Here is a 16,592-nt window from a genome sequence, read left to right as displayed (position 1 = left end):
TGCTGAGGAATGACGGGAGTAAAATATTGTCTTTTTTTTCTGTAGTTAAACCATTCCGTTTCTTTTAAGAGCAGAACACTTTCTGTGGGTAGTTGAAACACTGCAGTTCATAAATAGCCGTCTTAATTTGAGCCAAGGTCTTTCAAACCATGTTTGTTGGTCTTGAGTGGCAGTTAGAACCAAGGCACTATGCATTTGGGTGAGCACTGCTAGAGACACTTGGGGTTCACTGTGTATAATCTGGGGTAGAAATCTTCAAGAAGGCAGGGGCAGAAACACCCAGTCTAAGCGTGTCTGTACTTGTATCAGCCTTCACACTGCCGCTCCTTGCTCTTCATTTGTTCTAGCTGGACTCTTAATGGTGTAAGGTTGCATGTATCCCAGGTAAACAACTGCTAATGCCTCCTCTGCCCTTGCGGGCTCTTGATGAGGTTCCAGTTGCTTGCCCTGTGACTATAGTTCCCTTAGAGGCCTGAAAGGAGCTTTGGATTTGAATTGACTTTGGAAGTAGTTTATTATAAAGGTGAGCAGTGTTCCTTAGAGCTCTCTGTATTTCAGTGGAAAGTAGACGGTTTAACAATGTTTACTATACACACATCCCCTGGAAATATGATATAAATGAAGATCCTATCTCAGAAAGTTTAAAGGCTTCATACTTCCTCAGGGATTTCCGTGTTAAAGGTTCAGGAATTATTTTTTAAATAAAGGTTAGAGCTTTTTATTCATTGAAGGTAGAGGATTGAGACTATGCAGATAGTAAACTATGCAGTTAGGTACAATCGAGTTGAGAATAGAAATAAATGTGATCATTATGATATAAAACGTGGAGTGTTTTGCAAAATGGTAGAAATCTATATTTGGGTGTATGAATGATCTTATATTTAAAAAAAAATTCTCCTAGAAAGTTTTTCTCTGTTTCAGAGTGGCTTTCTTTGTAAAGACATTAGAAAAAGGTATCCTGTTTTCTATAATCACCCTTGAGAAGTGAACAGTGTGTAACAAATGGCACACAAGGTTGCTGTGCCCATGTTAGATTTGTATTGCTGTAGTGAGTGCCTGAGACAGGTAATGTTACTAAACGATAAAACTCACTTAGCTCATGGTTTGGGGCAGAGTCTAACAGTCTCGCTGTTCAAGCTCTGAAGCTGCCTCTTGGCCACATTCCCTTCATGGTGCAGGCAACAGCATAGAGTTCTGTGAGACCAGTGGTAGAGCAGAAGAGGTACAAGAGGAACAGTCTCTAAACACAAAGTCAGGGGCAGGGAGGGAGGATGTGCGTGAGAGACGACAGATGCTGGGTCTCAGAGGTTTCCATCATCCCTTTCTCAGGCATATCCCCAGTGACCACTCAAAGCCTTGGAAAGGTTCTGCCTACTGTGGGCACAGTGCACCTATAGAGGTCAGTCAGACTACACTCAAACCATTGCAGCGATGAACTGCATATACCCTGGTGGTTCTGAAATAGGAACTTGCCTGCTGACAACATCGCCGTTTAAGCACTTCCTGATATTTGCACAACTAAAATCTCCCGACAGCGCTTTTCTCAGATGCATCCCTATTAAACGATGCATGGCTGGATTACTTTTTACTCATTTTCTTTTATTTTCCTATTATTGTCTAGAAGACACTCTCCAATGAAGTATTTCCTCAGTGAACATGCCTCCAGGCACAGGTCTTCTTCATTTGCTTTTTAAAATGCTGTTCTCCCCGTGTTCTTTCTGCACTTATTTTTTGATTACTTAGAATTTTTTAGTACAATCTCATATTTACAGACTTCTAAGTATTGTTCAATAAACATCTTCCCTCTAATCATTAAAAAGTGAGTTCCAGGGATAAAGTCCTGTTATCTCAATTATAGGTTACAGTTCCTTGGGAAGCAGTCTGTGAGACACAGATAAACAGGCAAGGAGTGTATTCGGTAATGCTCCTGTATTCACTACAATCAGAGTACTTTGGTATGTATTTCCTACAAACAGGAACACTTTTTCTGGAGGAAAAGAGGAATTGGAGAAGGACTAATGAAGAAATCTTATGAAATCCATTAGTTTGAAAGCTAATTAAAAATACAGTTAAAAGAAAAAAAGGCATTTAAACAAAGACACCCTTACAACTAACAGTGTGAACAGTGAACAGGGTGAAGAGTGCTCTGTACAGTCAGGGAGGCCCCAGAGTCATCCATACGGTATAGGCTATTACTTCTGTTCCTGTTATGTACCCACCACAAGTAGATTGCTGCTGAAGATACCACACTGGTTGTAGGACTTGATGAAATCAATCTTGAACTGACCAAGAAACTGTCTCCTTACTGGAGAGCTTTCCCGGAGCTAGAAGGTGTTATGCAGGCTTCTGGGAGAGAACAGATATTAGCAGTCTTACCAATACTGACCACCAGGCACGATGGTACAGTAAAGGCAAGACAGTGGGCGGAGTAATCCAGTTCCTTGATTGGATTTGAGGCCTGCTCCACAGGACTAAAGCCTGTCCTGGTACTGAAAACACTGTGGAAACCCAAGGCTGGAAGTCACAGGTCCATTTGATACTGTTTTGCTATTGATACTGTTTTGCTAAGTGGCCACGTTGTCCAACTTCTTTCTAATGTTTATATGTGCTGCTTCTAGTCATAGTTGAAGAAGCATCTTATTGTATCAGGTAGCGGTTAATGCAGATATCCATAACTGTTCCAAGTGCTGAGAGTAAGTGACGAAGTGGTCAACAATAAATGCTGTAGCCCAGTGTCCTCTAGGCTCAGGGAACAGTGCTGAAGAGGGAGTGGAAGAACATCACAGGCAGAGGATGGGAGCAGGCTATGAAATGCTGTCCTCTGGACGGCATCACAGCAGTGCACAGATAACTTCACAAGATCAAACTTCCAGTGTGGAAGGACGGAAGACTCCCAAGGTGCCCCCTCTAGCTGAGGATTTATTAGTAGTTTATGGCTGCCAAGGAAGGGAGAGTCAGTTTTGGGGGTGGGGCGCTGGGAGTCTGCTCAAGCCTTTGTAACTGCTTCCACAGTCACGTGCATATGGACGACACTGATTGAATCCAGTGGTTGTACACAGAGGAAGACGTAGCGGAGAGGGAGATCTGTTGCATCTCTGAGGGAACTAGAAAGAGGGAGTGACGGGTGGCTGTGAATAGGAAACACTGTATACATGTATGAACATTTTAAAGAGGTTTAAAATTAAAGAACATTGTAGAGTATGACCATACCATCGCATGAGTACATCGCTACTCTTTTCTTCCAAGATGCTTTTAAGGTTTCAGCAATTATCCAATACTTCTGTAGAGCAAAAGCATTTAGACAAGTAACTCATTATGTTTACTTGTTACATTTGTATGGGTTCTTCAGATCTGTTAGTTACATAACCTCGATACTTAGTGGTACTCTCAAAGTGAACAGCAAGCAAAGAGAAGGGTGTGTGTGTGTGTGTCTGTGTGTGTATGTTATAAAGAATTTGTAATCAACCCAGTACCATACAGTACGTTTTAATTTTCTTACTTTCTGCATTTATTTGTAGCTCTAGCCTTTGGTGGATAGATATTCCTACTGTTCTTAATTTGTTTTTTAGTCACTGATTCTGTTTGTCACCAGTGTACTACCACCAGCACTGCTGATGCCTTCTCGTGCAGAGGTTCTTTCCCTTTAGTTTGGGCACTGACACCCAGAGCCACAATCCCTCCCACTGTACCACATGGAAGGAAGCCTTTCTCATCCAGAGTGGATTTCAATGCCGTGTTTCGGACTGACCTGGCCCCTCCTGTGCATTTCTGTTACCCTGCTTCAGCCGTGAAACCTTGTTGTATAGCATGTAACATAACGTCCTTTGCATAACGTCTACCTAACCTAGTCTCCTCATGGCTTTTGGACTTCATTTTATGAGAAGAAATGGCGCCCTCCTTCTCCTCCTACCTGCTTAAAATTCACAGTGCTTTAAGGCTAAGCCCAAAGCCTTCTTTTCTGGAATCCTGTCTTCTCTTGGAGCGCAGTTCTTCCTGGTGGAAAGGCACAGTATGCATTTCTGCCCTCTGTTGACTTTATCTGTATAACTCTTTGGTATTGGGGTAATTGTCTATGAGTTTTTTTTTTTTAAACTATTTTTAAGGTTTTGTTTTGTAGTCATAAGTGGAAAGGCAGATTGAAAGAAAAAAACTTTCCAGTCAAATCTATGGTAAAATTCCTATATTTTTAAATGCAAATTTCAACAGATGAACTTTCTTCTATATATCCTAGGCTGATAGTCAAATGATTGTAAAATTGAGTTATTTAAAAAGAAATCATTTTGTCTCAAAAAAACAAAAAAAAAGAAAGAAATCATTTAACGTATAAAGGAAAATAATTTATTAATTTGCATATGTAGAGTTTATGCATGATTTATTGAATAATCTATATTTAATTTGCATAGGCTGTTTCTACTTTAATGGTTCTCAGGTACACGGATTTATTTATTTATTTATTTTTAAAGATTTATTTATTTATTATATATGAGTACACTGTAGCTGTCTTCAGACACACCAGAAGAGGGCATCAGATCTCATTACAGATGGTTGTGAGCCAACATGTGGTTGCTGGGATTTGAACTCAGAACCTCTGGAAGTGCAGTCAGTGCTCTTAACCACTGAGCCATCTCTCCAGCCCAGGTACACAGATTTAAATGATGATGCTTTAGTTAAATGACGTAAGTCTCCAGCAACATGACTCCGTTTTATTTGTTTACTAACTTTGAGTAATTGTATAAAGTACAAACTTTTCTGCAAATTTTCTTGCGCTTCAGTTCATAAATCACTCTGTAAACACAGATGTGTGTGCTGATTGTGACCAATCTCATTCAAGTGCATTTGTATTTGGCCACTGTATCTGTTATTCAGTTCATTGTCAGACAGAAACACATGCAAGCAAGCAAGCAAGCAAGCAAGCAAGCAAGCAATCCAAGAGTGAATGAGGAAGTGATGGGAAAAATGAAAATGGTACATCAGAGAAATGAAAAGTGTGAACTGAGTGTGAGAGTGCACACCTCTAATCCCAAGGCAACTATATAGTGAGGGGAAGGGGGAGAAGGAGGAGGAAAAGAAAGAGGAAGAAGGGGTGGAAGAGGAAGAAGATGAAGTACGGTGCATTGGTTGTCGTTCTAGTATCACAGAGGTGATGGGCTTTTGATAAAGACTCAATTGCTTCTGGTTATAGTGTCATATGATAGGAGTCATTCTCTGGCTTCTGGCACCTGCCCCATCCCTCGACTTGCTTTTTATATTTAAGAAAGAGTTTCACTGAGCTTAGGGTACCCTGGAATTTACTCTGTGGTTCAGATTGGTCTTAACTCTTGATCTTTTTGTCTCTGCTTCCTTCGAGCTAGGGTACCACTACCCCTGGGCTGTGGGGGGTGGGAGGGATACATCTTTAATGTCACAGAATAATTTAAAATTTTCTTACTGGATGTTGTTGTTGTTGTTATTATTCAGTTCTTGGGATCTAAGACAAGCCAGGACCTCACCTACTTGGCAAATGCTGTACCTCAGAGTTACACTTACCCCACTGGCTATTATGACTGTACCATTTACTATCTAATTGCCAGTGTTACGTTACTGTGCAAGGGAAGGTCTGCCTATATGCTAGTATGTAGCACTTTAAAAAAATCTTACATATTTTGTATTTGCACATGTTGTAATGACTTCATTGCTTAACTGGGTTCTGATTTTAGAATATTTTTAGCATGCAGATTTCCCAAACCCGAGATGGTCATTGCGAAGCGTGCGAAGGAGGTATCAGCAGCAGAGACCCCTGATAGTTTTGGTACAGTACAAGTTTAGAGTGATGTTTGGCAGATGTTTATTGCAAACAGCAAAGCATCTGATTGACGGCTCTTCTTGTTTGTTCGAAATAGAATGCTTGAAAACATTTTTTGCATTAATATTTTAGCTTGTTAGCAGACTTTTTCCATTTCCTAACCCTGGCCTGCGGATGTGTCTGAGTAATAACTGCACGCTTAACTAACTGGAGGGTTATGTTGTGACATGAGAAAGTATCAGCCAGGGAGCAGAGCATGCTTTACTGCTCCTAAGGAGGCTGAGACAGACCTTGGCTCAGAGCCACCCTGGGCTACATCGTGAGACTTTCTGCTCCTCGTATATAGACACGTACTCTTGAGCAGTCTGAAAATTTATGTAAGTTCTAAGTTCATGCTAAGGCCAGAAGTGAAAGGCTGTTTTGCTCTATTTTGTTAGATTTGGTAGCTGTACAGTTGCATATACTAGTAGTGGCAGACTTGGTTGTATGTGTGTTTATGTGTGAAATCCATACAGAGAAAAATAGTTTAAAATCAATGTTCTCTATCATAATTTCAATTCGTAGTCTATTTAACATTTAACATTAACTAGTTAACATTTAACATTGCCCAAGCATGCAACACAGCATGTGAAAAGATATCTGAATTATTTTATGGCTTTATGGCTTGAAGAAGTTTTGTAAGGGTGAGAATTAAGTACCACTCAGATAGTATTTATGTGGTCAAGGACAAAAGCCGAGTTGTCAGAACTTCAGAGAAGTATAGAAGCACAAGTGTGCACATATCTTTGCGTTCACATTAACATACTAGTTCCTTGTCTGTAAAATCCTATATCCTACTTTGCTAATTCTAATGCCAGTGTTAACAAAAAAAGGAAGTGGATAAGCACACACATTTAATGCTAGTATCTTCTGAAGAATAGTTTTGGTTGTGAACTATTCTGGAGCTTGTTCCCAACATAGACATAGAGAAAAGCTATTTGCTCGGTAGCTGATAGCACACTTCCCCAGCAGTTACTGCACTACCAAACAGTAACTGAACTAACAGTATGGATTATTTGGTGCCAGTGTTTGAAACTTAGCACTGCCCCTCTTCGCGACATTTAGGTAGTGGCCTTCCAAAAGCTACCAGCATACAACAAAGATGGAGAACACAATTGAATATTTGGGAACGCAGAGATGTAAGCCTCTCATTTGTGCACCGTGAGCATGTGTTCAGGGTTTGGCATCTATTCCTTTTCAGAGCAGGCATTTGCATCAGGCCCTTTGGATTTCAGGACAGTGCGTTTGTTCAAGGTTAGAGACGGAGATTGGCCCCATACTGGAGGCCATGTAGTTCTGAAACCAGCAGAAATCTGATGTGTGCGTGTCCCACCCCCATTCATGTAGTGTTTTATCTGGTGATTGTGATGAGCCATAGGGTATTTTATTTTCCTTTTCATGATGGATAGGGGTGAGATATATCAGAGCTCTTACTTTCTTTTAAATGTTTGAAAATGTCTGAGAGTTATATTCTAGGATAGAGAGAAAACAACTTAAAAAAGATATTGGTATTTTATTTAATTGAGTTTTTTTTTTCTGTTTTAAATACTAACACATGACCAGTGTCTGGATGGTACTATATATATATGCATCTTAGTATTTTTGATTGTTCTTTATTTTCTGTTGGAGGTTTATTAAATCAAAGAGAAGTGAACCTAGAATCTAGCTACATCATGATTGAGTTACTGTCTCTGTGACTACATCTTCACATCTTCAAAGCAGAGAATTTCCTGATGGCTATGCTCCAGGCAGTTAGACTGAATAGATCTTAGTTGTGGTGGACTGCTCGATAAGAAGTTTAGAATCCCTGTTGCTAGAAGCTGTTTACATTTTTTATCATATGCAAAGCAGCCGTGCATTTGCTTCTAGAGGGAGGCAGCATGCCGCCAAGAACGCTGCACTTTCAAGAATGCTTTCATCAATACTGTTCTCTGAAAGAATTCTTGTTTGAGGAATGATAGGAAGAGAAAAGAGTAGCAATCCACTGAAAAGTCTCTATTCTTTCCTTGATCTTAGCCAGTTTTATCTTAAAATGAATGTCTTTCAGGGGATTATGTAATCATTCACAGACAGATATACTATTTATGATATTTTATACTAGGTAGATTTTTCTAGCTCAGCTTAAGTTTTTTTTATCTGTAATGTTATATAAATGATTATATGATTCTTTTTCAAAGAAAATGCTAATACCCACAATAAGTAAAAGTAGCAAGATCTGACTTTTCTTAAAGTTACACTGCTGTTTTGATGTATTAGCCTTTTAAAAGACACATCACATGTAATAGTTTCCTGTCATTCATAGGCATAAAGGCAGGGAAGTCTGCGTTAAGGAGCATCTGTGATTGTTGCATGTGCACAGCTACATATGTAAAAGCAACCACACACATATGTAAAAGCAACCACACACCAATGTTTTGTTTGGTTATCTTTTTTTTTTTTTTTTTTTTTGGTTTTTCGAGACAGGGTTTCTCTGTGTAGCCCTGGCTGTCCTGGAACTCACTCTGTAGACCAGGCTGGCCTCAAACTCAGAAATCCGCCTGCCTCTGCCTCCCAAGTGCTGGGATTAAAGGCGTGCGCCACCACTGCCCGGCTTGTTTGGTTATCTTAAAAGACAGAAGGATACTGTGAAAGGAAAGATAGGTTATTGTACCATAATATAGTAATTATTACTTAAGCCAGAGTTTAATAGATTAGTAAGTTCATCTAGTTGAGCATGATTGTTGTCTTGTCAGCACCATTGGTTAGCTCCCGTTTTTAGCTGTGGTGGCCCAGTGGTTCCTCTCGGTACCGGGTTGGGTGCAGTCGAGCCTTACAAAGCCCATCAGGTTCTCTAGACGGTCAAGGGGATAATGCAGCTCTCTAAAACTCCAAGCAGGATCATCTTTGGTTATATATCACATGATCAATATATATATATATATATATATATATATATATATATACATATACATATATACATATACATATACATATATATATACACACACAAGATATATGTCTGTCTGTCTATCTATCTATCTATCTATCTATCCATCCACCTTAAGCTTACAATAAGCACTTTTAATTGCTAAATAAAACTTCAGGACCACGTTCAAATACTTTCACGGGTTTAACACAAAGCATGTATTTAAAATATAATTTAAAATCTTTACTTGAAATCTTTATTTAAAAGGACACATTAACTAAACACTACTAAATCAATTAAGCTCTTTGCTGTTTCTAAAGAGTGTTTATTTTTTGCTTCTTGCAAATACGTTACCGAACCATGATTATGTTTTAAATTACGCTCTAAATCCCTTTTTTGGTGCATGGCTTTTTGTCATCCAATATAGCTAGCTAAATTATTTTGCATGCAGTATGGTTTGTGTTTTGTATTCTTTAAGGCATTACTGTTAATTTCATCATACCCATTTGATGGTTTTGTTCCTAGTTAAAAAAAAAAACAGGTATTCATTTTGCCTGGGATCATAGTTGTCTGATTATTTTTTAAAAACATCAGTTTTGCCTTTGTTCTCCTTCATGGGTTCCTTAGTAGATGAGACCAGTTTGTGCTGCTGGCTCTGCTCCCTGGACAGATGCTGGGTGGATCTGCAGTAGGCAGGTGTCCAGAAGGTCAGGTGCAGGCTCTAGTGTGTTGTCTGTTGGCTCGGAGAGATGCCCTTTTGCTATTTACACTTACTTAAATGATTTAAAAATATTTCTCTTAATTTTTTTTTACATTTATGGCAATAGACTGAAATAAACCATTATATTTAGAATTACCTTGCGATGAGAATGCAGCAAACAAGTAGTTGGACTTAAGATGCTTGGGTTTGCAAAACCTCTATCGTTTTAGGCTTGAGTCATCATAAAAATGTAGGTAAGTTTAATGAGTGTTTAACATTGAAATGACAAATCGTAGTTTCTATGATATATGGAAATTATAGCTGCCTCACTTACACTTCTATTACAGTCTTTTGATTCAATTTAAAATCTATCCTGTAGAAGAATTAGAAAAGAAACACACCAACAAGCATAGCCTACTCTAAGAATTATTCTATAAATTTTATTGATATTGATAAAATTATCTTTAAAGGAAAATATGGTAAAGAAGAGATATATCGATTAAGTCCTACAGGAAACTCAGGCTTATCCGTTTTTTTTTTTCTTATCTTGTCATTTAAAAGAAACAAATTTCTTTCTTACTTGTATTGTATCTACATCTCAAAACATGAAAATGTTTTCATAGAGTTTGACCTGAAATGCAAGCTGCATTCTTGGCACCCCTGAAGCTGCAACCCTTGAATGGTTGAAGCCAGAGGGCCACTGGTTCCAGTCTAGCCTGGGCAGCAAAGCCTGACCTCCATCCCAAGAAACGGGGCAGGAAAGCAGCATGGTGGGGCTTGTTAGGAGACATTTTATAGCTTCCAAGCAGTCTTTAAATGTATGTCTTGCTTTTATTTTGGGTTTAAGAACACCACAAAGAAACACTACTTAATGACTTTTCTGAGGAACACAAGAGACTTAGGTATGGAATCCTAAGTATGAAAAATCAACAACTAATTAAAGTTTCCAATAAAGAATTAATCTGCTGTACATTTGTCTAAGTTAATAGATAGAAAAGCTCAGATTCAAAAATTAATGAATTTTGTTGTAAAATCACATTGGCTAAGGCAGATGGGACATAAACAAGTACTGTTTCCCCTTTTCCAGATAATATTATCAGATAATATACTATAATTTGTTTTTGTGTAGTTTATTTTACTAATAATTTTGCTGTGAGTACAAATTTTTCTGACTTTTATTTGTCTTTGAAATCAGTAGTAAGGCATATGGGCTTTTGTCACTGGAAAAGATTGTTTTGGAAATTTGCTGTCAGAAAATTGTTTCCTCAAGTAGGGTAAGGTTTTGATGGTTTCATACATAAAATTGATTTCTCTTCACTATGAAAAAATGTTATCTCATGAAAGACATAGCAAAAATAAGATTGGAGAAACCTGGGTTTTACTCAACCGTGTTTTTTTTTTTGTTGGTTTCAAACCTCTTTCTTGGTGATTGTGACACATCACAGATTTAGTAGCTAATAATGATTTCAGGGGCAAAAGCAATATTAGAAATGTGATATGTCTTGTTATAAGTAACAGAAATCACATGTACATATTTTGATTGTGTAAAACAGCTAAGTGTTGTTATATCAAAGTAAGGAAGGGAAATATTGCCTTACCAATAAGGGAAAATATTTTACATATGTGTGTTAGGGGGATTGGCTTTGCTTCCTTGAGAGAAAACAGTGCCTCCAACTCTGTCATTTTTTTCTCTTTGAGAATCCGTCTCCTCTCCCTTGTCCGAGGTTGAGCACTGAGCCCCCAGGGACTTGTGTTCTCAGGTAGACTCTTAGGGGAAGGCTTAGTTCCTGCTTTGCTTTATCGCAGGGAAGTAAGTCCACCCCTGCTAGTGCAGTGAAAGTCGGGAGAAGGCTGTTAAAGTTTCAGCTCTTTTGTTTGTTGTTCTAAAAGCTGTTAGTGTTTTTTTTTTTTTTCTTCCACCAAATAGTAATGATTGACATTAGTCTTTTTGTTCTCCAGTCTGTTCTTAAAGTGTCCCCTGTGAGTGATAAGCCAGACTTTCTATCAGGTACTGCAGCAGAGCTAGCTCATCCTGTCATCTCAGGCTTCCAGGAGCCTCTGACCTGAACTGACACACACACAGCCTGCCTCCTCACAGACGGCTCTGTGCCTGTAGAGTACAATGTCACTTGATTTTCTTCCATAATCTGAATTTTTGTAAAGTTTAATGTAAGTCACATTTCAGCTGTGAGTTATGGGTAAAATCTGGCAGGAGTATCCTAGGATTGAAGCAAACATGAGCTCTAAAGTGGAAATATTTACTTTACAGTGGTTAGGTCATAGAATTTCTTCAATAGTGCAAGATCAGATCTAGGATTACTGTCCTCAGTATGGTATGTGTCTTTTGGCTTTTATTTTTGTTTTCTTGAGACAGGGTCTCTCTACATAGCCATGGATGGCCTAGAACTCACTGAGATCCACCTGCCTCTGCCTCCAGAGTGCTGGGATTAAAGGTGCATGTCATCATGCCTGGTTTTGTTTTGTTATTTGAGACAGGGTATCACTATGTAGCCCTGGCTGGCCTTGAACTCAGGTCCACTGTGCTCACTGAGCACCACAGAGATTAAAGGAGGAACCACTACACTCCTGGAAGAGCTTCCACCAATGAAAAAGCCTTTTGGATATTTTCCAGTGTAGTAAAAATGAAAACCTAATTAGCTGGAATTCAGTTTATTAGTATCATCCTACAGTTAGTCATTTCCTTTCCCACCAGATGCCTCGTTAGACACGGAAGAAAAAACAACTAAACAGTTGGCTAAGGATTCAGCGTGAATTTTTTAGAATATAACCAAGGGGTCCTGGAACCTTTAGTGGCAAGCAAGGTGTGAGTACACCTTGGATGATTCTCTGCTTTCTCGGGGTGATTGGCACTGTGCTGTATGTCTGTCTGTCAGTCAGTGGTTAACCCAATGCCTAGAGACTTCTGTGTGGCTGAGCAACAAAGCAGAAGGTTGGAGGGCCTGAAAACCTGTGCTCCAACACTGGAGCCTCAGGCTCTGCTTCCTGTGTGGCCCGGGGCTTTTGTTTGTTTGTTTAATCTGTTTGACATCAAATCTCTATTATTATTTTTTAAAAAACTTCTACATTTTTCCTTATCTTTTTGTTTTTTTATTTCGTTCTTATTTAACTTGCCATTTTCTTTACACGAATGGAGTTTAAAGCTTACATGTTTTGTAACAAATTCAAAAGGGCCTGGGTTGGAGGGGGATGTTCTTCTCAGACCCACCTGTGGTATATACTAGACCCTCTCAATGTTACATTTCCTAGATAAACAGGAACTCAGCTTCACAGTGGGGGTTTTACTGTGGTACAGTATTTCAGTCATCAAGGAATAAAAATGAACTATTCCTTAGGTGGTTGCAGTATTTTACAAGATATCCTGGTTTTCTGGTTTATTTTGGTCGTGTAGAAAACTGGGATTTTTCATCTTTTGTTACATTTAAAAATCAAGTTTTTTTTTTTTTTTTTTAAATGTGTATGGGTGTTTTGCTTACATTCATGCCTGCCGGCTATGTCTATTCAGTTCCTGCCGAGGTCTGAAGAGGTTGTCAGAACCCAGGGGACTGGAGTTACAGGTGCTGAGAATTGAACCCATCTGGAGCAGCAGCCAGTGCTCTTAATCACTGAGCCATCTCTCCAGCCCCCTTTATTAATTACATTTTCAGAAATTAGTTTCTTGACATTCAATTACTTTAGTATTTGTTTTATTACAAATGTGCCCATGAAAGAAGTTGGACTGTAATTTTCAATTTTTCTCCCTTCCTTTGGTTTCAAGGATTGAACCTACAACTTTGTACCTGACACATAAACACTCTAGCTCTGAGCTAGATCTCTAGCCTTCAACTTTATGTTCACTTTTATTTGTTAGGCTTTGTTTTTAGTATTATTCTGTTCTTAAAATGTGATGGAAAATATTTCTCCAAAATACATAAACCACAGCTATTCATTGCTGTGACCAGACACACACACACACACACACACACACACACACACACACACACAAAGACCAAAAGACAATCTTTAAGGGCTCACGGTTTCGAGTAGTTCAGTCTGTAATGGGTTGGCCCTGTTGTTTCTGGGTGGTGATGCGGATCATTATGGCAGAAGGGCAAGGAGCAAAGCTGCTCACCCATGGTGCCTAGGAAACAGACTGGAAGGGGCTGGGCACAAAGAAGGTGTATCTTTCCAAGCATGTCTTCCAGTTAGAACCTATACCCTCCTTTCCACCACCTCCCAATAATTCCACAATTCTACCATCTTGTAAACGATGAATCCATTGATAAAGTCAGGGCCACAGTGATCTAGCACTTCCCCAAAGCCCCACCTCTGAACCCAGCTACACAGGAAACCAAGCTTTCTGCATAGGTGTCTGCTGGAGAACACATTTATACAGCTCTCCTCTGAGTTACCAAGATATGTACTGATGATGGAATTATTAACCTTTTCAACTTTCACAGATGCTGAGATGTTCTATTTGCTTATTTGTTATAATTATTTGTTATAATCATTTTGTGATAATTATAAATTTTTACATGACAGACATGATACTTTTGTTAATACTTGGAAAAACTTTGTCATATATTACCTATTGCCTTTCATTTTTTTGATTAAAGATGAACTCTCTGCCATATGTTATAAGTAGCATATTATTATTATTTGCTATTTTAGGTAAAAACACTATGTCTTTTTAGGTTTTTTTGTTTGTTTGTTCTAGAGTGTAGACTACTGATTCCAGTAGTATAGCTTTGAAAATTCAAAAATTCAGTGTATTGTTACACGGAATAAATTGGAAGACATTATACAATCCAGTAAAAACATTATTGTAGTGACATTGCCTTTAAAATGTAATTTCCGAGTGGCTGTGGTGGCACAGGTATTTTAGCAGCACTTGGATGTGGAAGCAGGAAGACTGTGGATCGGAGACCAACCTGGGCTGTGCAACAAGACTCTGTCTCTAAATAATCGAACAAGTATAAGCGTATTTGGGTGGTCGCTTTTTCTGCTCTCTATCAGTTTGTATGTACTTGTTAAGTCATCCAGCGTTTGTTTCCATATTTTCTAGAATGTGTTTCTACTGTATGGATGCAAATGGGCTCCTTGAATAATGACACCATGACCTAGATAAAAGGGAACACCATTCGTGTGACCCACAGCATATGGCCAGAGCTGTTTAGTTCCTAGTCTCATACCAGTATTGTTTAAAATGAATAACTTTGATTCTACTAACCTAAATCCACTTTTCCATTTTGTAAGTCTGTTTTTATACAATCGTAACTAATTCTCGCTCCGTACCCTTTCTTCCCTTTAGAAAAATTGGAAGCTCTACCACCCACTCCAGGACAGCTGAGATATGGTAATGGTTCTCTAATTGTTAAATTGATATGCATCTCTCTTTTGGACCTGAAGGAACTACTTCTTATAGTAGCACAACAGTCAGCAACATTATACCCTCCTGATAGAATAATGGCTTATCCTATTTTTTCATGTCAGAGTGCTTTCTAAATCTTGCTGAAGATATATCACAGTATTATGGGATAACTAAAATTTTTAAATGTTCTTATCATCTAGTAATAAAAGTAAATTTATGTTAGAAGTTTTCTTAATTCGTAAAAGGGTGTGTTGGATTTAGTTGAAGAACTTTAGATTTAGGCTAACTGTTCTCTGATGCAGCCAGTGCTTCAGGGTAGCTAGCGGTCACAGCAGTAAGAAAGTAAGTGCGGCTCATTTGAGGATGAAGGACCTCATTACTGAGCTGTACTGTTCTTTCTTCTCTGATAAGAATGAATATTGCAGGTTAACTTGGGAGTGATGTAAAACAGTTTAGGGTCTTATTAAAAGACAGTGGAGGAGAATCACTTAAAAGTGTGGCGGTGAATTTGAGTAGGTGGTAATTAAGTAGGTAATTAAATATTAAATGTCATCAGCTAAGAGCTGCTTAGCTATAGAATAGTGTTTGCCAAAGGGAATTGAAGAAATAGTGAATTAGTAGGAGGTCATTATTCATTGGAAGGCAAATTCAAACGACTAGGAAAAAACTAATGACAGTTCTTTTTTTTCCTCTCTCTTAGGTAGAATATAATTTATGTTAGACATTAGTAACTTTCCTCAAACACCAAAACAGTTTAAGAATTCTTTAAGATCTCTCTTCCCAGGTAATCTTTCCTGATTCTCCGAGCCCAGATTCCTAATTCTGTATTTATAGTACATAGAATACTATTCTCGTTTTTTGTAGGTGGTGTTGAAATGAACTGTTTATGTGGATTGGTTTCTTTGTCTAAATCCTTTGCGAGGTGGAAACCAAGTTTTATGTGTCTTTGTATCTCAAGTTCCCAGTGAGGTGCCCAGTACTTTTTTTTTTTTTTTTTTGAGAAACTTAATTTTTCTATTTTGAATTAAAAGTAGTTTTTTATTTATTTGACAGATTTATTTAAATATAAAGATAAAGACGTACTTCATAGTTCAAGCTGGTTAGTATGGCAGCCTTAGTGATATGGACCAGGCTTCTCCCAGGATAAACTGGATAAACTGTGTAATCTTAATTTAATGCCATTAACATCTTATTGAGATGCCATTTATTATTCAAATAAATACTGAGTGCTCTTAGCTGATTTCCTTGTTATTATGCCATATTTGTGTTTCAGAGACCACAGAGAAGGGTGCCTATTAAGTGTCTATTGTGGTTGGAAGTTAGGATTGTGTGTGCATACTTTGGAAGCTGCTTACTATAAAAAGTCAGTAGGCATCCAATGGATGTAGGAGAAAAACCAGAGAAGTAAGGCTGGGTTCTTGAGCTTGAATCCCATGTCATGGTTGACTTTTACCATCGTGACAGCATTTGCAGTGATAATCACAGTGGATTACTCTGCTCTCCCCCCATGAACATTGTTACCGTGACAAGTGACACTGAAATGACTGGTTATGTCTATTGTGTACTATTGATGTATTATATATATATATGATGGTGTATGTTACTATGCTGAGTGTGACATTTTTTTTGAGAGTAGTTGTGGGTAGAAGTGTTTATTTTTTAAAATTCCTGCCTCGTACGTAGCATTTCCGGATTGTAGAGCTCACCACAGCAGTATCATGTTTTCATAACTTCTGGATGATACTTTAATTACATCGTATATTTAGCTGCATTAAAAGAAAAGTGAATCTAAAGTCAG

The 16,592-nt window shown here is 38.3% G+C and overlaps 1 protein-coding gene across 2 annotated transcripts in view; it reads left to right on the top strand.

Moving 5' to 3' along the window:
* Tmem65 (transmembrane protein 65) overlaps positions 1 to 16,592 on the top strand; it is a 41,404-nt gene that overhangs the window by 12,009 nt on the left and 12,803 nt on the right. The window contains exon 2 of one of the 2 annotated variants that reach the window (XM_028753858.1): positions 14,735 to 14,779. The exons of the other annotated variant lie outside the window; for it this stretch is intronic. Coding sequence (XP_028609691.1) covers positions 14,735 to 14,779 — 45 coding nt within the window. The remainder of the gene's footprint in view (positions 1 to 14,734; positions 14,780 to 16,592) is intronic. 2 annotated transcript variants of the gene reach the window in all.

Source organism: Grammomys surdaster, unplaced genomic scaffold (genome assembly GCF_004785775.1).
Source record: "Grammomys surdaster isolate TR1022 unplaced genomic scaffold, NIH_TR_1.0 125974, whole genome shotgun sequence".
Classification (NCBI taxonomy): domain Eukaryota; kingdom Metazoa; phylum Chordata; class Mammalia; order Rodentia; family Muridae; genus Grammomys; species Grammomys surdaster.
The sequence above is the reverse complement of the archived record's forward strand: the minus strand, read 5'-3'. Positions and strand labels throughout refer to the sequence as shown.